General features: G+C 30.0%; 2 protein-coding genes across 6 annotated transcripts; one reads left to right on the top strand and one right to left on the bottom strand.

Annotated features, from left to right (window-relative positions):
* Window positions 1–858: 858 nt before the first annotated feature.
* On the top strand, window positions 859–13,098 carry LOC107442048 (uncharacterized). Of its 3 annotated transcripts, none has more exons than XM_043046681.3 (3): window positions 859–1,006; window positions 2,046–2,177; window positions 7,320–13,098. In XM_043046681.3, the coding sequence occupies exon 3, from the start codon at window positions 7,908–7,910 to the stop codon at window positions 10,347–10,349; it is 2,442 nt and encodes an 813-aa protein (XP_042902615.2). In that variant the 5' UTR covers window positions 859–1,006; window positions 2,046–2,177; window positions 7,320–7,907; the 3' UTR covers window positions 10,350–13,098. The 3 variants fall into 3 exon arrangements, with proteins under 3 accessions (XP_042902615.2, XP_042902618.2, XP_042902616.2); XM_043046682.3 differs by having other exon boundaries at window positions 874–1,096; XM_043046684.3 differs by lacking the exon at window positions 2,046–2,177 and having other exon boundaries at window positions 865–1,006.
* A 3,529-nt stretch (window positions 13,099–16,627) lies between these two features.
* LOC107442046 (MIF4G domain-containing protein A) lies at window positions 16,628–25,923 on the bottom strand. 3 transcript variants are annotated; one of them, XM_016055502.4, is made up of 5 exons: window positions 25,780–25,923; window positions 24,389–24,528; window positions 21,865–22,144; window positions 17,420–17,604; window positions 16,628–16,921 (listed from the first exon to the last, which is right to left on the bottom strand). In XM_016055502.4, the coding sequence occupies exons 2-5, from the start codon at window positions 24,515–24,517 to the stop codon at window positions 16,700–16,702; spliced, it is 816 nt and encodes a 271-aa protein (XP_015910988.1). In that variant the 5' UTR covers window positions 24,518–24,528; window positions 25,780–25,923; the 3' UTR covers window positions 16,628–16,699. The 3 variants fall into 3 exon arrangements, with proteins under 3 accessions (XP_015910988.1, XP_015910986.1, XP_015910987.1); XM_016055500.5 differs by having other exon boundaries at window positions 25,744–25,920; XM_016055501.4 differs by having other exon boundaries at window positions 24,389–24,540; window positions 25,744–25,879.
* Window positions 25,924–25,948: the final 25 nt, after the last annotated feature.

The raw sequence follows: 25,948 nt of genomic DNA, 5'->3' as shown, positions 1-25,948 counted from the left end.
TCTAATGATAGATAGAATGCTTTGCATATTTCAAACTATACATTCAGTTATTTTATCAAACAAAAAAGTGGGTCAGAATATGTATGAACAATTTTAAACCATGGTCATATTATATTATGGTTCATAAATGAATTAAAGGTTATTTTATGTAGATTTTAAATCCAACTCGTTAGCTTGCTATAAAATGAATTTTGCTACCTACAAAATCAAAATGATTGAAGAAGCATGTTTAAAAATAAAATCGCCTAGCAGTTTTCAGTAGAAATGTGAACAATAACAATATCGAACTGTATACCTACTCTAGTTCCGGTTAGAACGTTTGCAGCTGCTTACTACATGTTATTCTGCGAGGCGATATTTTCAAACGGATAATTTTGTTTTCAATAAAAGAAATAAATTAGATAATTTATGAACTCAAATCTGCCATATTTCATAAGATATTACTGTTATAATGTAATTCTGGTGAGTTTGAAGTGAAAATTTGTTTTAGTTATTTAGAGATATATTGTTGAAAAAGGTGAAGTGGTTGCTAGATTTTGAATAACTCGCTTTTTTTGCAGTCTTGATTTGGCCTCTTTCCATTTGTTTATTATTGTTTGCTCGCGTTGCAATCTGTGCACCATCTTACGTTAGTGTTAGCATATTGTTCCAGGAGCAAGATTAAGTTTAGAAATAAGCATTAAAATACCACGTTTGCAAGAATCTTAAAACACAATGATGACGTTGTGAGCCAAATGGCTTTAAAATACGCCGGAAACAGTAACCCGGAAGTACAAGAGGCATACAGCTTGCAGCGCTCCTTAGTGTCGAAAACTTCATCCATAACATGCGTAGTAAGCAGCTGCAAACTTTCTAACCGGAACTAGAGCAGGCATAGAGCTCGAGATTGTTATTGTTTACATTTCTACGGAAAACACCGTCCAGTGATCAATGTCAGAACTTAAAAATTCACCTTCGTTTAGCTTAGACTAGAGTTTTGTGAAATATTGGAACCTTTCTATTCAATGTAATGAAACGCAATTTATAACTGATGTTTCAATTATAAAGCTTAAGTTTAGTTTGTTGTTTGTGATTGTCCCTAGTATGGCATGTAAATGTAAGTTGGTTTAAATCATGGTTTAACTCCCATTGGTTTATACCAGTCAACCCTGCATTCAATTACGTATATTAAAATTTTATTGAATTAATTCTTTGTTATAATTTTTTTTTCAAAATGTGTTCTACAACATCGAATTTTCGTTTCCTTTAGTTGAAATAGTGTAATACATTTGTTTTTCAAATTGTGAATTAATTATTCCTGTCCGAAATGCATTGTAGATTTGTAAATTTTGAGATTATTTCTGTATCGTGATTTGTTTCGCCAAGATGCCAAATAGATTTTAAACTTGCAATTTTTTAAGGAAAAAAAACAATAGATGTTTGCTACGGCATGAGCTGTGGCTACCAGGATGAGATTACTTGACAACTTCCTGGCAGCGGCCCACGAGAAACTAAAAACAACAGCACAGAAAGGGATCAACTTGAAAAGTGTAACTCGTAGCAGTGTTTCCATTACAGAAAATAATTTAGAGAGAATTTCTCACCCTTTCTCAGAAACAGGGTGAGATTTCAAAAAGTTAAGTGAGATTTCTAAAAATTAAAAAAAACACGAATTTCGTTAAGTATAATACATTTTTAACATCTAATTTGTAAAGCATTGAGTATTTTTGCTGCATCATCATATGGACAATGTTCTATATGTACTTTTTCATCAGCTTTTCTCATTAGGTTGCTCAAATGTTTATCAGTCATTTGTCTGCTATTTTGTCTTAATTCGGTTTTGAGTGCTAAATGACCTTGCAACAGATGCTGAACAATTCTGAATCACTAAGTAAATTGAAATATCCCCGCAATTGGCTTTTTGAGTTGGTCCCTTTCTGTGATGTTTTTTTTTTTAGTTTATCGCAGGCCACTGCCCGGAAGTTGCTAAGACTTGGCTATTATTCTGCCATAGATCACGGTATGGAAAGTCTCCCCAAAATTTTAACTTCAGATGTTTATTATAGGTGAAGCTTGCATTCATGTCAATTTTAATAAATGACTTAAAAAGGGAAGTTATTGCCAAAAAAGTTTCCAACTTCTGACGATAATCCAGCAAAAGCTTAAGAAAATCTTTACGGAAATGGACAACTCAAAAGGTATAACTTACAGCACCCCCACACGGGCAAACAATGACTTATTTTTCTTTTAAATTTTAGCAAGTGCAAAATCCTTTGATACTGTGGCGTAACTACCACTGCCCAGACGTTTTGTGAAAGGTCTGTTTTTGTGAAAAAGTTACTTGTGAATATCAAATAAACGTTAAGTCACGTTTTTTCAACCAGTGTCCTGCTTTTATGAATTTGTGCTAATTAGGTCCGCTTGTTGCAAAAAATTTTCAAAGAGTTTTTAAATTGTAAAGAGATTATGCTAAGCACTGTAAAATTATAATTACAAAAAATGAAATTTTCAAAAATTAAAAGCAATTGCTGCTTCTAAATTAGAGATGCAACATGCAAATATTTGGTATTAAGCCTATACTGCTGAACGCAGAATATTCATATCCTACGAATAATGGAAGAAGCGTCCGTCGAAGACAAAACTTAATTCGTATGCATCCATCTTTCTTGTTTTCCTCCCTGGGAAGGGTTTATTCGATTAACAAAACAATAATGACGATAAACAAATTTGTGAAGGGTCCGATTAAAAGAAAAATCATTTTGTGAAAGGGCCGTTTTTTAGTTGAAATATTTTGTGAATATTTTTTCTAAACAGACTTTTGACTAATGTTTCTGTTGGGAGAAATTTTTTCTCTAATGTTCAACACTTTCAAAGGTCTCTAAAAAAATAGATAAGCAATGAGTTCAAAGTATATCGATTTAGCATAACCATTTCACATGATGTAAAATGATTAATTTTTATGATCAATTTTTGTTATTACCATATTTTTGTGCAAAGTTTCTCATACAATATTATTACTTCACAAGAAATTTAAATTGCTTATTTCAGTCTTCCCTTTTTAACACTACTGTTAAATTGTTAATTTTATTTTTTTTAATTCATTTTTCAGCAGTTATTGCTAAATTCTGCAGAGTTTCTAAATTCCAAATATTTTTTATTTACTACAATTAGCAAGTCCACAAATTTGAGTGGCCATCTTATAACCACAAATTTGAGTGCTTCATGATGCATCGGTTTCAAATGATTTAATGGTAAATCCATGTGAATTTATTGTTTGGTAGTTATTCTCATGTATTGCCACATGCAGATTTTAAAATTGTTAAGATCCCATTCTTTTTTCTTGAAAAAACAAAAATATCACCCATAATATTAAAATGTGTACTATACATTTTTTGATTGTTGGTGAGGGAAAAAAAATTATTATACAAAAAAAAATTTTCTTTCAACCTTTCAGGGATGAGATTTTTCCGCTTTTTAGCGGATTTCCGCTTTTTTCACTTTTATCTCTTAAATTTCAGCTTTTTTTTTAATCAAAAATTCAGATTTTCTAAAAATTTCATTTTTTTTATAAGTATTCCGCTTTTTCAGAAAATTCACCGATTTTCAAAGAGAAACAGAAAACTCAAACTACATAGCTACCAATCCTTTCTCATTTTTACTTATTTTACCTATTTTCTTCCTTTTTACACGCAGCAGATAAGATTTTCCGAATTTTTTACCTGCTCTCCAGATAGATCCGATTTTCGTAGTTCAAACGACGCTGCTTCTGACAAGCCTTTTAGAGGTCCCAAGCCTGGAATCTGCTAATATCTCGATTCTTATTCACACGATTTTAATATCAAACATAGCTTTTCATATTTGCGTGTTGCGATTCTTATTCACGCGATTTGAATATTGTACGTTGCGATTCTTATTTACGAGATTTAAAAATCTGATATTGTGATTCGTATTTACGTCTTTTTAAAAACCTATGTAGTGATTCGTATTCACGTAAGTTTAAAATTCAATGTGTTGATTTGCTCATGCGGTTTATAATATCAAACATTGATTTTCGTATTCATACGTGATTTTAAAATAAGGCATTGGGATTCGCATTCACGCATTCTAAAAGTTATGCATCATAATTCTTATTTATGCAATCTAAAAATTACGCATCATGATTCGTATTTGCGCGATCTAAAAATTATGAATCGTGATTTGTATTTACGCGTTTTAAAAATTCTATATCCCAGTTTGTATTTTCTCATTTTCAAAATCATATATCTAGTTTCATATTCATGTGATTTCAAAATCCATAATTGTTATTCATATTCACGCAATTTTAAGATCAACTATCGCGATTCTTGTAAGAAGTAAATTTTTTTTAAAAATTAGTTACTATAAAGGTGACTGTTTTTCTAACGACGATTATTAGTATATGTAAGTGTTCCAACATCAGAGAAACTGGAAGGGAATATATTCAAAACTTACATTCTGTGCTTGCAAAGAAGAAAAAATGGGATTTGTCACAAGATGTTTGAAGATGGACTAACGACTAAATATAGCAAACATAAAAGATATAACAAACAAAAGCAATCACTTAAAAAGGGATTTAATTAAAAAAAAAAAATTGGGGAAAAAAGTTAATTAACTCATCATCAAAATTTTATTTATAATTGCTGTTATTTATGCTATAAAATGCAAAATTCTTATCAAATAAAAAACAATTATCGAAACAGTTGCTGATTATGTAATTTTTCAAACTAAAATAGCAATTTTTGTATGTTAAGGAGTTACTATATATTTCTACTTCATTGTTATTGATATGTTTCAGAGGGCTGTAGTTAGATTAGACTATAATATGGACATAATGATTCGGTCCATTGTTGAAGTTTTTTTTCCCAATATAATTTAAAAAGTAATATTACTGATATATTTGCTATAAATCACATAACAGTATTTATTAAAAGAAATGAAATATTAATATATATTCTCAGTAGTTTTAATTTGCTAAACCAGGTAGTTTTTCAAGTAGTAATTGTCTCTTATGTGAACTGAGGAAAAATATAATTTCCAGCTTTGTTTTTTCAATTGGTAATTTTTTTTTACTAAATGTTAAGCATCAATGTAATCGTTTTTATATTAATAGATTAGTACACAACTGCATGTCAACACATTATTTATTACCTTAAACTGTCTGGAATTTATTATTAAAGGGTTGCGCTCGCGCAAAATTTACTATCGTGGAAATTCAGCTTTTTTGCGTTTCGGCTAATCTCATCCCTGACCTTTACATTTTATGAATGTTATTTTTGTGTATGAAAATGATAGACTTCTATTTAATATTTTTTCATTTTACTGAACAGAAATAATCTTCTATGCAAACACCGCTGTCTCAGTGGGTTAAGACACTGAACTATTTTTATGAGGAACCTAGGCTCCATCCTCAGTGATGGCTTGAAGCCCACCCTGTTTTAAATCAATGGGTACCAGCTTGTCTAGGCAGTAAAGACTGCCTTTGCGCAGTAATGACCACATTGCTACAGTCAGGCAATTGATCACGAAATTCTGGAGCTGTAACCTTATAAAATTTAGAATAAAAAACAACCTCTCATTCCTGATTATTTCTGTCATTGTTAAATTAAACATGTAGTAATTAGACAAATAGGGCATTAAAAAGTAAGTCATTTTTATACTAGCATATACATTTGAAAGTTTTTTTTTTTTTTACTTTTTTATATATTTTTAAATTCTTTATATTCTTGTTTTTTACTTCTTCTATTCTCAAAAAAGAATAGTTTCTGCTCATAACAAAAAATAATTTCATTTGTGAATTTATTTGTTTGAATTCTTTAAGTTTATGAGTGGAAGCTTACATTTAGTTTTGTAAATTTATTTTTCTCTTATTTTTAAAATGTATGCTAATTTATTTAAATATTGTGCAAAACCCTAAGAATTATTTTTTTATTAAAGAAAGAAATAATTATCAGGAACTTTTTCCTATATGCAAATTTTAAATAAAAACTATTTTGAACACAATATTGTAACATAATAAAAATAATGTATTGAGATAATTTTTAATTTGAGCAAGAATGTCTAAACATCATGTCAAACTGAGTGTGATGAAACAAAATTTCTAAAAATCATTATGTGAAGAATTTTCTAAAGTTCCCCATCTTTTCCCTGAAAATAATATTTTCATCCAATCTTAAAAAATTTAAAATAAAGGCAGTTGGCTCATTTTAATTACCAGTTATGTAATTTAAGTTAAGTGTACAATTTGATTTGCATGCAAATGCTTAATTGTTTCATTATGCTGCCATTTTGTCTTTCAAAAATGAATGCTTTATTATCCCTTTAAAATATATTGTCAAAATATATTTTAAACTGTCAAATGTATGACAGTGATTTGTGATTTGAAATTCACCCACAACTTATTTACTATTATACCCATTTTTAATTTAAATGTTTAATAGAAATGACCAATTTTATATTTGTTTGTATACCAATGAGAAGTAAAAACCAGGATTAGCTAGTTTCTCGGAAATGAAATAAGTTTCTTTTTTTTCTTTTTATTTGAAATTGCATGTTTATTCAAGATAATTTATTGAATGGAATAGATTTCATTCATATTTTAAAACATAATACATCTAAAATGATCTTATATTTAATCTGAAATTAAATCTTAAAGATATGTGGGAGCAATTTATTTCAGTATGTTTAAATATAAACTGCTATATTTTTGCTGTTACTTCACTTCAAGTAACTATTCTTTTGTGATATTAACTGAACTTCTCTGAAAACTCATGAAGCATTCAAATTTGTTAAATAAAAAGAAGAAAATTAAATGGGAAATTTCCTTAATCTAGTTAATAACATTCCAGCTAAAAAATTACATGTTTCAACCTTTTGTTTTTAAAAGAATTACTGTATTTCAGTATGCAGGAATTTCTCACAAAATCCGTATTAAGTCATTTTTCAATATTTTTCTTCTGAATTTTAATTTTTGTTCTTGAGTTAAGTATTTTGTCCTGGAATTAAATATTTAAATAAATTAAATGTGATTCGTGATTAAAGGGAGTGGATAAAATGTTAAAATTCCTTAATCTAGTTAATCTCATTCTAGCTCTCCGAAAAAATTGTTTACATGTTTCAGCATTTTTTTTTTTTTTAAAATTTCAATATGCAAGAATTTTTTATATTTAAAATCCATATTAAGTTATTTTTCAATATTTGTCTCCTACATTTTATTTTTAGTACATACTTGAGTTAAGTATTTAGTCCTTGAATTAAGTATTTATTTTTTAATTTTTTTTCAAGTTAATCCTGTTGTTTCAACTGAAATTTGTCTTTTTTTTTAGCTTACAATCAAAAAACTTGAGCCCAAAATAATGATTATTAAAGAGTAAATGAATGGTTATAAGGCAAAGACAGATTAATCATCAACTTTGTTGCTTCACTTCAAGAAGATCGGGTTGAGTTTTCATTAATGATTTGCAAAAATGTACTTTTTGGTCATGAATTTTCATTAATGATTTGCAAAATGTTGTAGAATGTTGTTGGAAGATTTTAATGATGATTTACTTTAAACTTGTAGTGTTAAAGAATTTTTCCTTTATTGATGATACAAAGAATAATTCAAATTATTAATTTATATATCTGCAAAAAATAGTTTCAATTGTAAAATTTACTTAACATTTTAATTTACAATCTCATCTATATATATACTCAAAAGAAAATAATTAGCTATTTATTTCTATAAGACTGTACGTGTAGTTAACATTAACTAATTATACTCGGGTTAACAATTATAATATTTACTTATAACATTTTAATTTACCATATATATACTCGAAAGAAGATATTTCAAAAATTTGTCATTGTCATTAGCACATTATACTTATTTTCTCTTTATATAAATTTATGCATATACAAATTATTCTAATAGCATGTCTGATAAAAGTGTTTCTCTTGAACTTTCCGAAAACTGTCATAATAATGATAAAATTGTTAAAAATTATTATTCTTGTAATGTATGTCATGAGAATTTTCCTAGAAAGAGTCAGTTAATTTCTCACACTCCTATTCATAATGACGATAAGAGTTATCAAAATGAAAGTTGTTTAACTACTCACAGTTTTATTCAAACTGAAGAAAGACCCTTTTCTTGTGGTATATGTAATAAGAGTTTTACAATCAAAAGTTCTTTGACCAAACATAGTCGTGTTCACACTGGTGAAAAACCTTTTTCTTGTAGTGTATGTAGTAAGAGTTTTGTGCGTAAAGATTCTTTGACCCAACATAGTCGTGTTCACACTGGTGAAAAGCCCTATTCTTGTAGTGTATGTAAAAAAAGTTTTGCAGCAAAACATCATTTGAATAAACACTCCATAAATGTTCACTCTAGTAAACAGCCTTATTCTTGTGTCATATGTAATAAGAGTTTTAAACATAGTCATTCTCTGAAAGCACATATTCTAAATTACACTGGTGAAAAACCTATTAGCTCTTTAACTAGTCATAAACTTAGTCATACTGGTGAAAAACCTTTTTCTTGTAGTGTATGTAATAAGAGTTATTCAACTAAATTTCACTTAAAGGATCACAGTCTTGTTCACACTGGTGAAAAACCTTTTTCTTGTAGTGTATGTAAGAAGAGTTTTTTAAATAAATTTCACTTAAAGGATCACAGTCTTGTTCACACTGGTGAAAAACCTTTTTCTTGTATTATATGTAATAAGAGTTTTGCGCATAAAGGTTCTTTGACCCAACATAGTCGTGTTCACACTGGTGAAAAGCCCTATTCTTGTAGTGTATGTAAAAAAAGTTTTGCAGCAAAACATCATTTGAATAAACACTCCATAGATGTTCACTCTAGTAAACGGCCTTATTCTTGTGTCATATGTAATAAGAGTTTTAAACATAGTCATTCTCTGAAAGCACATATTCTAAATTACACTGGTGAAAAACCTATTAGCTCTTTAACTAGTCATAAACTTAGTCATACTGGTGAAAAACCTTTTTCTTGTAGTGTATGTAATAAGAGTTATTCAACTAAATTTCACTTAAAGGATCACAGTCTTGTTCACACTGGTGAAAAACCTTTTTCTTGTAGTGTATGTAAGAAGAGTTTTTTAAATAAATTTAACTTAAAGGATCACAGTCTTGTTCACACTGGTGAAAAACCTTTTTCTTGTATTATATGTAATAAGAGTTTTGCGCATAAAGGTTCTTTGACCAAACACAGTCGTCTTCACACTGGTGAAAAACCTTTTTCTTGTAGTGTATGTAATAAGAGTTTTGCGCATAAAGGTCCTTTGACCAAACACAGTCGTCTTCACACTGGTGAAAAGCCCTATTCTTGTAGTATATGTAATAAGAATTTTACAAGAAATAGCTCTTTAACTATTCATAAACTTAGACATACTGGTGAAACACCTTTTTCTTGTAGTGTATGTAATAAAAGTTTTTCAAATAGATTTAACTTAAATGAACACAGTCGTGTTCACACTGGTGAAAAACCTTTTTTTTGTAGTGTATGTAATAAGAGTTTTGCGCATAAACGTTCTTTGACCAATCACAGTCGTCTTCACACTGGTGAAAAACCTTTTTCTTGTAGTGTATGTAATAAGAGTTTTGCACATAAAGATTCTTTGACCAAACACAGTCGTCTTCACACTGGTGAAAAACCTTTTTCTTGTAGTGTATGTAATAAGAGCTTTGCGCTGAATAGGTATTTAACTAAGCACAGCTTTATTCATACTGGCCAAAAACGTAACAGACCATGTGCAACATTACATGCATGTAGTATATGTAGTAAGAGTTTTTCATCAAAATATAATCTAACTAATCACTATCTTATTCACACTGGTGAGAAACCTTTTTCATGTAGTGAATGTAATATGAGTTTTGCTCAGAAAATTCGTTTAATTGTTCACAGTTATATTCATACTGGTAAAAAGCATTCTGGTAGAAAGCATTATCCTTGTAATATATGTAATAAGAGTTTTATATTGAAATGTGCTTTGACCAACCACAGTCGTGTTCACACTGGGGAAAAGCCTTTTTCATGTTGTGTATGTAATAAGAGTTTTGCGTACAAATGTCATTTGAATAGACACAGTCTTGTTCACTCTAATCAACAGCCTTATTCTTGTGTCATATGTAATAAGAATTTTAAATACAGTCATTCTCTGAAAGTACATTATCTAAATCACACTGGTGAAAAACCTCATTCCTGTATAGTATGTAATAAGAGTTTCAAATTTTATGCATCTTTAACAGTACATCAACGAGTTCATACGGGGAAAAAACCTTATTCTTGCAATGTATGTTATAAGAGTTTTGCAAGTAACAGTAACCTTAAACGTCACAGATGTATCCATTTATGAAAAAATGAGGGGAATTATTTTCATGTGTATACACTAATGGTTTTTCAAACAATGCAAATGTAGCTTGTCACAGTTTAAATCAGCTTGTGCTGTATGCTGTGTATTCCCAATTTTTAAATATTAAAAAAATCTACCAATGCCTGCTTGCGATTGTTACACTGTAGCACATCTTTTATTTATGTTTTCAGACACTTCAAAGCACAGTGCAAGGCTGATTGTGGTCCGGAAAAAATCCGGATTTCCAGATCTTTCTCTAACAGTGATCCAGAAGTTTCTGGATATCGAACGTCCAGACGTTTAAAAAAATCATTGATCACAGAAGTTTCCGTAATTCGAATTTTCAAAGGTGGAACTTAAAAACACTATTTTATTTGTTTGTAAGGTAGAGCCACATACTTTATAAGCTTATATTCATGAATAATATTAATTTTTTATCAGTAAATAGTTATTATAATCATAAATCCAAGAAAGAAAGACATATTTGTAAATTTAAATTACTTCTCCAGGTTATCATAGGTATGTGTAAATGGTATGGGTATTTGAAAAATTTTAAATATATTTTAAGTAAACTAAGAAATATTGAGAAAAAGGAAAAAAAAACCTTGTTTAAATTTTTTTTCAATTTAAACTGTTTTTTTTTTTTTTTTTAATTTTTTAACTCAAGGAATTTTCCGGAATTTTGACTTTGACTCACAATCACCTCTGACAATGTAAATTTTCCAATTGTTTCCAATTGTTTTGGAGTCTTTCTATTTTGAATTGAGGTATTTTTTGCCTGGAAAATACCTTTAAATTACATGTATATTAATAATTAAAAGATGTGGGAAATGCTCAACATTGTTTTTATGCTTTTTTCTTTTTTTTGGAATGTGTTATCTTAAGTTCTTTTCCTGTTTCTTAATTGATCCTTTGCCACCATGTAGTTGTATGTTCAAATTTAGTGTTCTTTTACTTAAGAATTTACCGTATTCTTTATGTTTAAGATCCTTTCCTGTCTTGTCACATTTTTGTCATTGCTATCTTAATCTCTAATTTAGTATTCACTATGTACTAACCACAAATTCTATTATCCTATTGTTGCAAAACAATTTACTATATTCAGAAAATGATTGTTTTAATTCTTACTATTTTAAGATTTCTGTCTCCCTACCATTGAGATTTTTATTTAATAGGAATATCCACTTTAGTGGAGCCACTAGATTAGGCACGAGTACAATTTATTGGAAAGTAGACAAGATCCTCAAAACACAGAGATAACTTATAACAGTATCATAAATTACAGAACCTAAATAAAAATTGACTGTTTATTTTCTAGTTGCCTAATTTTTCTATTGTATTCAAAAATTAGGTATGTAAATCGTCTGCATTCTCAACTTAATAATACATACCATTCTCAACTTAATGATAAAAACTCGAAACTAAATTTTACTTTGAACAAGAACGTCTCGATCGATAGTTTACCTCTTCATATTTCAGTAGAGAGGCTTCTGAGCTGCTCTTGAGACATCCACGTTACAAAATATTAAGATTATGGATATCTCTGGAAGTATGCTTAACTTTATTGCCTTAATTGGAATTATTTTAGAAAATTTCTTCGTTCATTAAAATGTGAATAACTTTTCTATTGCACAAGGAATTAAAACTGCTAGGGCAAATTTAAGTATCAGAAAATAATAAAATCACAGAATAAACAGACTTGTAAAAGTTACTTACTAAAATTTGTATCAATATTTTTGAGTTGTTTATTTAAAATATTAATAATTATCCAACAAAGGTTTTCATGGAATGATTTTTAATTTAGGCGTAAAATATTATTTGAGGTTTTTTTAATAGATTTTTTTTAATTAAAAGCTTAAATATTTACTAAGACGAATTAACATACTTAGTAATATTGATATTTTTAACAAGTTTAAATGTTAATTTAAAAAAACATTCAAATCAATGCATTAATGATATTACATGTATTTAAGAATATAAATTTTTATAAGTTGAAAGAAATCTTTGCCTTAGGCTACCAAATACAAAAAATTTTTGGGTATTGATTTGAAACTAGATAGGTAAAAAATAAGTTTAGTTAAAAGAAGTTGATTATATATTACCTTTTTTTGTAGATGGAAGTTTGTAAACAAGTCAGGAGTTCTAGTGTGTGTGAAAAAACCTTGAGAATATTTCAAATTCTCAATCCTTGTTTTCATCAGTGATGGTATGCTGGCGCATTCATATTCTACAAATTCTTAATCTTAAACTGTTGAAGTGTCATATACTGGATCTTAAAACCTTCTGAACTTGAAATCAATATTTAAAAATTAATCAGCAAAATAAAGTCACATGTAGTTAGACTTGATCTATTAATAGTAGCTTTGAAAAAAAAGGGAGAGGAACAGTAATAAAAAAATAGCCTAGTTTGAAAGGAAAAAATTGCGAATAATCTTCCTGAATGCTTTAATATTTTATTTATTTAAAAAAATGAATGACCGCATCTTTAAAAGAAAATTAGAATTTGACTATTTTTGTAAATTTGACATCACAAAAAAAAATGAATAAATAAATAAAAAATCTTGAATTTGATACTAGATATCAAATACAGAATAAGAGTTTTTTTTAAATTAGATGTATATATTTTTATATTTTATTTTTAAATCTATGTATTATTAATGGAAAGTTGAGTAATATGTATTTTACCTTTTATGTACTTTAGTGAACACTTTCTGTAATTGTTGACATATTAAAAGCATTTTTACTTTATTAATTACATAGCACTGTTTATTGTGTTGTATTTTATTTTTATCTCTGCCCAATTTTATGTATATTTCCAAGGCATAACTTTTTACTAAAATATTTCAATTTCATTGATTAAAAGCCTATAGAGCTTTCGCAAAAAGTTGTGTTCTTCATTATATGTTAGGAAAAATCTTGCAAAGTTAATCCGATAATGTTTCAATTTAGGGAAATCTTAGTAATTATGCATACTTGAGCCAAAAATAAATTAAATGACGGTATTGTTGTCAGTACTGAACTTTAATATCGCGATGTGACTTCTGGAAATTGTCATCGATAGTTAGTGATATAGCTCAATATCTTTCCTACTCAACAAATTTAAACTAGTCAATATTCTTGTTTGTCAATTAAAATTTATCAACAATCACGGTATTATCTAGGGTGCGTAGCGTTTTTAAAAAGTGCTTAATTTTCCCTTTTCCGAATTGAGATTTTTCCTTTACCATGTAGATTTTCGCTACGAATTATGCGAGAAGACACTTGTAGCGTATCTACCACTACAAAATTACAACTACAATTCACTAGTATATAAGACATGTTAACTCGACTCTATGTCGGGGTACCTTTACATAGATGACGGTTGACATGGTCTAATACTCCTCTCCCCACATTGGTGACCCGGACGTGATGTGAACACGCCTACCTATACAGTAACGCCTACTTCGGCGGATGATCCACATTGAAAAGTTGACTTGCAGCTTGTGACTGCGACATTATCCACCTCCTCGCACTGTTGCTACTCAGTCTCGTCTCAATCACGCACAACGTCGGCTTGCATACTTGTGATTACTCGACTGCTAACGGCAACACAGGAGCGACTACGACCGTGAAGTTAATACACTTCTCACATTCAGCACTAAAAAAATACGGTGATCTTAATACAGATCTCCCGGCTTCTCACAAAACAGCAATGAATCAACTAGTGGTATTCGTTCATCGAATTCTATCACAGATATAATTCTGGTGGGGGAGTACTGTAGAGTATCTACCACTACAAAATTACAACTACAATTCACTAGTATATAAGACATGATAACTCGACTCTATGTCGGGGTACCTTTTCATAGATGACGGTTGACATGGTCTAATACTCCTCTCCCCACAACACTGTTCACATTGTTCTATTCAACATTTTCACAATTAATTCAATCCTAAATTATTTCGGAGCATCGTCAGAACGTAGCTCATGAAAGCGCCATTCGATTTACATGATTCAAAAATTTTGACGATTATCAAAAAAAATGCCAAAAGATTTTTTTTTGTTGACATGACTGTTAAATCCAGATAAAACCATCTTTACATGTTGACCAAGTATCAAATGATTAAATTTATAGACTTCTGTGAAGTGTGGTTCCTGCCAAAATCAGTGGCCGCCATTGTTGGAGATCACCGCTGCCACATGCCTCGGCATTGATTCAAAGAGACTTTGGATGTGCTCTTGTGGTACAGCAAACCAAGCAACTTCCACATGTTGCCAAAGTTGATCTGGTGTGGCAGCTGAGGATGTAATCTGGGTCAATCGTTGAGCAATCATGGACCACATGTTTTCTATCGGTGAAAGATCCGGAGAGCGAGTTGGCCGCTGAAGCAGTTCAATCTGGCGATTGATGAAGAACCCTTGAACAATGTGTGTCACATGTGGTCGCGCATTATCCTGTTGAAATATGGCTGTGGGCAAGCTCTGAAGGTAAGGAAGGACAACTGGCTCTAGCACCTTGGAGATGTAGCACTGGCTGTTTAAAGTACCGACAATGCGTACTAGAGGAGTGCGAGAGTGATATCCAATACCGCCCCATACCATAATATCCGGTGCAGGACCAGTGTGGAGGTGCATAACGCAGCTGTTCAGCATCCTCTCTCCACGGTGTCTCCAGACTCAAATGCGACCATCGTGGCATTGCAGACAGAAGCGTGACTCGTTAGTAAAGACAATTTCATTCCCTTCTGTCGTCCACATCTTTCTTTTATTGCATCATTGGCGGCGGAGACGCCTATGGGTCTGCGTCAAGGGTAGACCACTCTCCTGTAAATGGCGTCGAATGGTATGCACAGACACTGGATGATGCGTTACAGACTGAATGTGCTATGGTTTGTGATGTGACCGAGTTATCAGTCACTGCCATGTACACAATTCACCTGTCATCACGTGAAGTGGTGCACTGAGGTGGATGCAATCGAACACGTCGGTCCATCGTACCCTCCTGCATCCAACGATCACATATCCGCATTGCAGCTGTTTGGTTTTGTCCAACACGACTACTGACTTACCTGAAAGATAATCCACAATCTCCGTAGGCCACTATCCTTCCTCTGTCGAACTCGGATACTTGATCAAAAGATGATCGCTGTTTTCTATGAGGTATAATTGATCGTTTTTTGAAGAAAAAAAAAACACAATTGCCGAACCTGAAATCTGCAAGCCTTAAATAGTGCTTTGAAGTGGCGCCACAGGTGCGAGTAAAGTGCATCTGCGCTGAAGTTCTAATCATTTGCATATCTCACCTCCGCTAATGCATGTTGTAAATTCCATGTTATATTCATGCTTCCTTCAGGGTGTTGCATTCGCGGTGGCCAGCAGTGTAGATTGATTGAAGTAGAATTGACTACATCATATAAATTAAGTTTTCATGATAAAGGACAAGAGATGAAGGGATGAAAAAATTAAAACAAATAAAGGAATTAATTTTCATTTCTAAATATACACCAAGAAAATTATTGAGGCTGCTGCAACAGCAGTGAACAATGAAAAGTAGCTCACGAGAGAGCCGACAAGTGAACTTCTTTGTTCAAAGTTCTTGAGTAAAAAGAATGCTGGATTCTCTGACAGAGATGCAAAGTGAAGTGCGATAAGGGTAAAACGCGCAGGCGTATTTTCAATAGCTTTGATAAATTAGACAACATTTTGTATTGACTCTACTGAACTTGTAAAAGTCAGTGTTTTAAGTAAAGTTTCTTCAGTTTCACTACAATAACTTTCCTTTTTAAGTTTTTAAAACATTTTCTTCATTTCAGATATTTTTCATTGTTTCTAAAGTTGTTTTTAACATAAAATATGAGGAAAAATAATAAAAGGCTAAAATAGATTACACTCAACTACGTTTCTCTAATTACAAATATATTAGATTCAAATAAGATTGTGCCAAACAAGAAACTCAATTTTCTTCATTAAATATAGGGTCGTTATAAGCGAATTCTGCTGTATTAAGAACAATAAATTAATTTTGAAAGGTAAAGCTAGTCTTGGAATAACTAAATGGATGACACATGATACTGTTGTAAAAAAAAAAAAAAAAAATCCATGTATTCTAAAATAGTAAGATGTAACATAAATTATTGCATATGTTACATTTATAATCTAATATGAATGCAAAGTTATCCTTCTTTGCATTATTCCTGTCCCAACTATTATCACACATATTTATCAAATTAAAATTTAATTCTTTGTATTATAAAAACACTGAATGTTATAGCAAAATGATGAGAATCATAAAAACAATATATATAATAAAGTACATTTATTAAAAGCTCAATAACTTGAAGAACAATTTTAAGAGTTAAAGTTATTGCAAAACTCATTTGCACATTCTCACAACAGAAATTGATTGAGATTTATAGAATTTTTCAACATCACTAATTAATTTTCCATCACATAATATTAATTCAAACATTTCCAATAGCATGGTTCTAGCACTAATAGGAATATCATCACTGAGCAGTTGTTGTCGTATTTTATCTAAAAAATTATTGAGTCCATCTGAATTATTTGCTTTGAGACTGGCAAAACACTTTGGAAACTGAAAAAAAAAAGTATTTTTTTTCTTAATAAATAAATAAACAATACAAACTTTAGCACTAATAACACCTTTTTATTTCGACAGAGAATAAAATACATATGTGGTATCATAAAACGCATAATGGTATAATAATAATCTACATAAAAAAAGCTATCATACAAAGAAGTTTTAACTTTAATTTGTTTTTTTATTGAAATTGGTATTGAATTTTAAGCCGCCATCTTGTTAAAAATATTTGTACTATTTAACATTTTCTTGCAAAGAAACTGAAAGTATTGAAGAAAAAAAAAATTATTATTTCAAGATAATTTTAGACTAAATATAGTAATATAGAAAATAACCCAAAAAAAACTGAGTCAGTCACTAAGTTTTATTCGAAAAAAAAAATTAAAAATAGATTTAATTAACACTTTAATATAAAAACTATCACCTTAAAATAGAAAATTACCACGTAATCAAAGAATTTTAATGTGTCGAAGGAGAGAGTTTTTTTTTTACCTGTTCATAAACTACTTCAATTTCTTTTTCTGAGCCACCATCAACTAACATGCCTAGAACATCTAGCACTGGACGGCTCAAGACTTGAATGCAGTTGCCATCAATTTTAACATGAAAGAATATTTCGCACAGAAACCTCACATCCATGAGAAATTTGTCTAAAGTCAAGTAGCTATTCTCTCTTTCTGAAATAAATTTGTCATAATTCTAAATTTGCATTCTCATAAATAAAATATATACAAGGGTGATTCGGGACTAATATTTGTTTAATTGTACATAAAATACCTGCATAGATTCAATAAATTTTTCAAATACATCTTAAAGGTATATCTGTCCTCTATATTTCAATATAGTCACCACACATATTCAAGGACTTGCTGTTCCACTTTACTGATTTATCAATTCCTTCTGAGGCAGCGACAGCCTGGTTGGCATGGCACTGGACTCAAGTTTGTGAGAACAGAAGTTCGAATCCAGCTGGCCAAAGACTCCCTGTGTAGTAAATGGAGACTGGTGCACACTAAATCTGTCGAGTCATAAAGTCCTCCATGTTCCCGCAACAAATCAATACCACTGGGGTTACTTAATTGGAGATTGATCGTTCTCTGGTTCAGTTAAAAGTTACGAACTGTGGATGAATGAATGGGTCCATCCTAATAATGGGTATGATGTATGGGTGTGGCAGAAGTCGAATTCTTGGCCATAGATGGCGCAAGTGGAAAACAAGAACAATCGCACCCCCTCTGCCTTAATGGCTGACAACAACATCATCAACGCATGCATTGAATTTAGTCACCGACAATTTAAACCAACTTTCACAGTGATTTAAATTTTCTCATTACCCATTAAGTGCTCAACCTCAGACCGGTTCTTCATCGCAATTAATAGATAGTTATTAGAATCCAGGGTGTAGGTGAATGATAGGGTGTGGGGAAGAGTGTAATGAAATACAGGCTGTCACCGATAGACTAAATTGAATCTGTGATAGGCTTGTATTGCATTTGCTAAGCACTCTGAGGGTGTGCATAATCATGCAACAATTTAATCTTATGAATGTCTGACATTGACGGTTAAGTCATTTTAATTTACATCTTGTGCTTCCAATGTTTAGTTTCTGAATTGCCCTTGTATATATACACATTTTAAAATTAAAGTTATAAATTGCCACTATTTAGCATACAAACATACACCATTTATTTTATGCCAAGTACTCTATGTAATAATTTTTTTTCTGTTAATGTTATACATATATGCTCTTATTTCTGTTCTCAATTCTTGAAAAGATCACATAAATAAATATAATTTAATCTTTTACCTCCCAGTTAGAACGAAAGCAACTTTTAATCACACCAAAAAAGAAATGCTGAATTTGTAAAATTATTAATTAATTTGGTAAATACTTATTTTCTTGGAAAACTTCTAAAATGCATTTCTTGAAATCAATCATAATTTTATTTTTTTTTCAATTTTAACATTTTGCATAATTTTTCAAACTTCATGAATTCTTTGACTTTTTGAAATAAATAAGTAATTTTTCATTTGATTTCTCAATATTTAACATAATACATATCATTATTAAATATGTAACCTGGGCATTAAGGAGTCAATTTTCTACGCACAAAGTGTTCAGTAAAAGAGTGACTAATTTTGTAAAGTAAATTCTGAGACAATTAGTGATAGTATAATGAAATAAACAATCAATCGATATTAAAAGTCATAAAAATTTCCAGATGCTTTTTAAAGCTAGTTACCTATTAGAAATAAAGTCATAAGTCAACAAAGCTCAGCTTTGATTTTGATTAACATTGCTTTTAGTAGTTATTTGTTATAGGTACTTATGAAAACTTTATATACAATTCTAACAAATTTCAGAATAAATATATAATTTATTTTGTCTATTATAAATAATTTTTTCATATTTATCCGATTTTGAAATTCTGGTCTCCTTCTTTGGAGCCCTATACTCTTACAGGGTTTAAGTGAAAAGTTATCTTACTAAGTCAATTGAAAAAAAATTCTTTGATAAGATCAACACACTAAAAAGTTTTAAACTAGAATCTTGTGTTGATTCATTGCTTTCAACGAGATTTTCAGACATTGAACGCGAATGTACTTTAAAGACTCGATTCAATCCTCTATTAGCAAACAAATTGTCTTGAAACGAAGTCTTTTCTTTGGAGTTTCCAAATGTAGAAATAAATAAAATCTAGGTAAGCCATTTCAGGACAAGGTAGAAAAGTTAGTCAAGTGTGAGCCAGGGTAGAAAAGAAGTAAATGTAGGAGGGAGAGAAGTAAGATAAGTTTTCAATTATTTACCATGCCCATTTTTCTGAAACTTTTTGGAATGTTTAATATCTATATCATTAATGGAACATAGGATTTTATAAGTTTCAGAATGCAGTCAGGGAGGTTTAATATTTTGAAAAGTAAACATTACCAGGATTGCCACAGAAAAAAATGAGCAAAACAGTTGCTACTAGTAGCCTAAAGCATGAAAATAGTAGCCTAAAATTATGAAAATAGTTGCCTAAATAAGAACAAAAATTTTTCAATAATATGACTAAAATTTTATTAAATGATTTCATTGTAATCCCTGATCCATTTAGTCAAGTTGATGGCCAATATGATAATTTTTAAATAAACGTTAGTGTTCTAGCGCTAAATTTTTATATAAAATTTTTTTGTATATTTGCAGAACATTAAATACTTTTAAATGCTAGAATTAATGCAGAAAAATAATTTTTTCTTAAAAAAAAGCATACTCTTTCAATTAATTTTCCCTTGTTTCACATAATTTTTCCTTTAATCAATAATTGATTTAGCAAATATATATATATATATATATATATATATATATATATATATATATGTGTGTGTGTGTGTGTGTGTGCATGTGTGAAAAAGTGATTACTAAAATTCGAAAGTATTAAATATCGTATATAAATCATAGTATCATATTAAAAATTAGGTCTTTTAAAATCATGCAGAGTTTCGTAGCAATAACTGTTGAAAAGGCGAATGAGAAACAAAATAGATCCATAATGGAATCTGTGCAAATTGAGCGCATTAAGAAGTGATGACTCATATTTGCAATTCAATATTTTTTTATTTTATAGAAAAAAAAATTCATTATGTTCAGAAGCTATTGAGGGGCCGCAAGTTGTCAACCCAATTTATGCTATAAAAAAAACATTGCCAGGAGCACAGAAAAGTCTCCCAATAGTCTCCTTTTCCTTAAAATATTTGCTTTTTTAGCCTTTTCAGGCAAAAAAAAGTAGCCATAGTTGCCTTAGGTCGAAAATAATTGCAAATAGTCACCTGTGGCAACCCTGCATTACTAAAAGTCAATCTATTCATTGCCAACCAAAAGAGTGTTGTATAACAATTCATCGAGTGCTGCATGGCTGATTGTAGGAGAGGCAAAAGAGGTAGGGAGGTATTTTATTTATGTCGCACTAGAAACTATTGGTGACGGTCTGGAAAAATCCTTGAGGATGATCCAAAGACATGTCATCACAATTTTGATCATCTGCAGAGGGGATGGCTCACTTGCTTTGGTAGCCCGATGACAAAGTCGAGCACTTTACGGCAGAACAGTTTAACGAGGACCGATACCGCACACCCTTGATTTCTATGCAGACTGATCAAAGTGGTCACCCATGTCTTCAGGATCAGTCCACTGCAGGACCAGAGACGAAAGAATGATTGCTAGTGTGAAAGCTGATTTTTCCTTTCACTGATTCCAATCAGCACACTGCAACTGATGTTTGCTTCACAATAAAATCAATGACATTAACATTATTCAAACAAGCCCAGTTCATCTAGCAATATATATATATGTGCAGGGCCGGATTAACCTATAGGCACACTAGGCATGTGCCTAGGGCCTACGAAAAACTTGGGATAAAAAAAAATTGTTGACAAAAATAATTTAACTTTAAAAACAACAAGTGTATTTTGCACAAAATTATGAAGATACAAATAAAAATATAATATTTTTCGGTAATAAATTATTTTGCAGAATCTTATGATCTAATATATTACTTTTTGGCAATTTTTGAATTCAACGAAATCTTGTATTATGCTGTCAAATTCCAAACTACGCAAAATGTCGTATTCAATAGACATAAGTGCGAGCGATGCCAAACGATCTCGATTCATTGTTGAACGCAAATAATTTTTTATCAATTTTAATCTGGAGAAAGATCTTTCCCCTTCTGCATTTGATCCAAGAATCGACAAATATATTCTTAATGCAATGTGAATGTTAGGAAAAGTATTCACAAGTTTATCTTTAATTGCCTAGGGCCTACGAAAATTGGCTATGCCTAGGGCCTACGAAAGGTATAATCCAGCTGTGTGTGTGCTTGTGTTTGTTAAAAGCAATCATATATTTTGAGTAAAATATATTTATCTTAAACTTAAAAGAATAATAATTTGCATACCAGTATAAATTTTTTGAAGTTTTCTTAGCAGCATAGTGCGAAGCTTAATATTTTCCACAGCAACATCTCCATAAGATACACAGAATGAAGCTACAGCATGAGCATTCCATTGACTTTCTAATCCATGTGTTACAATTTTATCAACAAAAGAACTTAAACCATCTTGAGAATCGCATAATGATAGAACATCCTTTTCAATAACCGCTAGTTCTTTCTCAGGGTTACTTAGTCCCATTTTAACAATTTTACTACAAAGTGAATCTATTGGATCTTCTTTTTTCTATGAAGCAAAGAAAAAAAGAAAATTATAGTTAATCTGAAATAATATCATTGAACAATAAATTTATATTAACCAGCTTATATCATACTTGTTATGTTAAAAAATGCACTTTAACTAAACTAAACTCAGTGGCACAACAGCCCATAGAGGGCCAAGGCCTACAGTGCCTATCTTAGGTTTCTGACCTTGGGCTCTGGGGTGCAGGAGCAGATGTTCCAGTTAGGTGGTCAGCCGAACACGAAACCCCCAGTGCTCAGTTCCCAAGCATGCTTGGTACTGATTTATTGACCCACAGAAGGGATGACAGGTTGAGTCAACCTTGCCCGGCCTGAGGATCGAAACCAGAGCCTGTGGCACGGCAGTGTAATGCGCTACCACTTAGCCACCGGGTGTGTACAATCCCCTAATTCCCATAAATTTATCTGATAATCAAAGTTGCCTTTTTTTAAAGAAAAAAATATTTTCTTTTCAAAAAAAAAAAAAACTGTGTGAAGTCTGTATTTTAGTGAGAAAAAAAAAGAGGAAATTAAGAAAAACTGCAAAGATGATTAAATTAATTTTAAGGTATACAGAAAAGTGCTACAAATAAAATTCCCAGCCTATATCATAAGAGTTATAATAGATTTGTAAGATAAATCAAAATAGACTTATCAGCTCAATTCGATAAACAGAAGCAAAATCATAAAAAAAATTTTTAAATTTTTTTTTTTATGTCTCCAAAATTGAAATATCTATCGTAAAAGCATTTATCATAATTTTGCAGAGATATGCCATGCCCACAAAATTCGACTAAAACAAAAAAGTTTTTCATAGGAAAGGTTGCACTATTGGATATGTCACACAAACTTTTACTGCATGAAAAATTGCAGTGTTAGCGCACCTGTTAAAATAACAAATCGTACATAACATAAATGAGTAAAAATCATTGAATTAATTTTTAAACATACAAAAAAATTAGTATATGCGATCTCTTACTTTAAAATCAGAAATGATGCATTTCAATACTTTTCAAAGTAATGTAAAATTTTACCTTGTTCAATTGTGCACAATTTAAATGCAAAACAATTACAAACACATTATGTGAATAAATAAAAAATACCCCATTTTTATATAAATTATGTATTTAAGCAGCTAAAAATAAATAAAATACATTAAGAAATTAAGGAAAAGAACTTAGCATAAAATTGCATATTTTGATTGCATCACATCTCTTAGTTATAATTCGATTTGAAATACTTTAATACTAATTGTGATACAACACTGTCCAAAACAATAATAATACAACTACCAAAAAGAACGTCATTTCACCACCGCCACTTTGCGTGAACTCTTTGATCTTAATTTACCACATCTACCTTGATGACAGCGTCATCACAACATGGAGGCATGACAAACATCATAAAATGTTGCAGTGTAAAACATTCAATAAATATATCATTAAGCTATATAATATAAAATATTCAATAAAAAACATAAAAAAGTATAATATGGGACATTCAATAAAAAAATGATGAACAGCCATTTAATACGAACATAGAAAAACAGTGTAATATTATACAAACGTATAGCAATATGAAACGTTCAATAAAAACATATATGAAGGCATGACACTAATAAATCAAATAATTAAACAGCTAAAAAACCTTAAAGTAAATTAAAAAATATTATTAATATTTCTTGTTTTGTATTATTAATATTTCTTGTTTTTAAAATATTAATATTTTTTTTACACCAATCTTATCTTGCGGAAATTGCACTTCACATAACAATCAGGAACATATTATGTTTTGCATTATCAATGTTGACTTTCTAAAATTTAAACAAATCAAATGATAAGCAGCTAAAGACCCTTAAAGAATTTTTAGCTTTTGCATTAACAGCGTTTTTGGTAGGGATGGATGTCTGCTGTTGCACTATTGTTATTAATTCTTTATATTATTAATGATTCTAAAATGTAAAAAGAGATTTCTGCAAAAGAAAAAAAAATATATAATGAAATTTTGGAGAATAATTTCAACAAAATAAAATTGTCAAGCTCAAGGAGGGAAAAAAATTCCCACACAGGCCGCCTCATCAGATAAGCCATGAAGGCTTTAAAAGACTTTGTGTAGTAGCTAACTATATCCTTAAAAATTCTAAATGGATTAAACTATATTTAAAACAACAAGAATTAAATTTTTTTTCATTTGGATCAAAATGACAAAAATAATAATAAAACCTTAATTTAAATCTCAATAAAATTACCTCTGTATTATTAATCTGAAAGTTATCTCCAAATCGTTGCTTTAAACCAGATTCTGCAGGTCTACGAAGTGGTTGACCAGCTTTATTAGCTTGCATAGCATATCCTCGCCCTCTTGGTTTAGTAGCCATTGAAAAATTGTCTAGAAAAAATGCTAAAAATTAAAACAGCAATAAAAATCAACTATAATTATACTTATTATTAATATATACATTCTAAAAATTAATAATAAATTTTAAAAATTAAGTTTATTATTATTATAAAATAGATCGTTCTTTACGATAATTATAAATCCATAAATGAGGAAAATGCATTTTATAGTTTTTCGGTAGAGTGACCAAACAACACCAAATGACACATTGATTTTAATAACAAACAGCATAATAATTTATAAAATTATTTATGTAATTTAAAAACAGAAATTTCTAACTATGATGAATGAAGTGATTATAAGTTTCATTGGAAATTATAATTTTACAATGATTATCTCCAGTTTTTTTGTTCAAGATTTTCGTTCTATTTTCCCTTTTTTAATATTAGCCCAAGAATTTGGTCTAGCACACTTAAAATTTTTTTTTATTTCAGTTAATCTGATAAGGAGAAAGGATAGAAAATAACGTAATTAAACTAGCACAAGGTCTCTGCACCTTACATATTTTTTTTATACCAAAGACAATTATATGCCTATTTTAATCAATAGTAAAAAAAAAGAGAGTATAAAAAACGCATTTATTTTTAAACTATACAAATAAAAATTAGGAAATCTTTCTATACCTGTAACTGTTTATCCCAATTACAACCGATAAAGAGATTAAAAATAAAGAAGATTTTAATTCATAATTTATTGCTTTATTTTGCTCATTCCATATTTCATAAGAAAGTAAAAACCATCAAACAATAAAAATCACTAATCTACAAGTACTTTCAAACTTGCCAATATTTTTTTTTAAAAAATGTTAATTTTTGTCTAGAGTGGTAGCTTTCGAGTTGGTCCCTTTCTGGGATGTTTTCTTTATTTTTATTTCTGCCAAAGTACGATCCGAAAATCTTCGGAATCACGACATGGAAATCTTTCTGTTGGATTAACTGAAATGGAATGACTTCTATAAGAAATGTTAGTACACATTAGTCACATAAATTTCAAATTTACTAAACTGATCATCACGCAACAAGACGACATTAAATAATAAAAATATATTTAACACTTTTTATTCAGTTTCTTTTATTTAAACTATCCTATTTGGCGAGTGACAAGATTTTTATTTAACACCGGTCACTGTTTGTTTGTTGATGAGACAAACTTCAAAATTTGGTAAATAAAAAGCATGTAAAAATAAGTACTATTTTAAAAACTAACCAGTGTATATCTATAGGGAATAGTTAGACTATTAACCTTGGTATAAGTGATACTGGATGCAATTTAATAAAATCTGATTTGATTCAAAATTAGATAGTAGATAAACTGCAATAATTATAAAAAAATTTTGACAAATAATAGCCGTTGATAACGGTTTTGAAACTAAACAATAACTGTAACATCAGCTTGTTGCTCTATTAGAGAA

The sequence above is a fragment of the Parasteatoda tepidariorum genome, chromosome 9 (assembly GCF_982258835.1).
Source record: "Parasteatoda tepidariorum strain Cologne lab strain chromosome 9, Ptep-v5.0, whole genome shotgun sequence".
NCBI classification, from domain to species: domain Eukaryota; kingdom Metazoa; phylum Arthropoda; class Arachnida; order Araneae; family Theridiidae; genus Parasteatoda; species Parasteatoda tepidariorum.
This window is presented reverse-complemented; position numbering and strand designations above follow the sequence as displayed.

Excerpts from the sequence above, each read along its gene's own strand:
- LOC107442048 (XM_043046681.3), top strand. The coding sequence starts at position 7,908 with ATGTCTGATAAAAGTGTTTCTCTTGAACTTTCCGAAAACTGTCATAAT.
- LOC107442046 (XM_016055502.4), bottom strand. The coding sequence starts at position 24,517 with ATGGCTACTAAACCAAGAGGGCGAGGATATGCTATGCAAGCTAATAAA. Across the intron at positions 22,145-24,388 it reads TTCAGATTAATAATACAGAG|AAAAAAGAAGATCCAATAGA; the intron begins GTAATTTTATTG and ends TTTGCTTCATAG. Across the intron at positions 17,605-21,864 it reads ACTTCAAAAAATTTATACTG|AAAGAGAGAATAGCTACTTG; the intron begins GTATGCAAATTA and ends AATTTATTTCAG.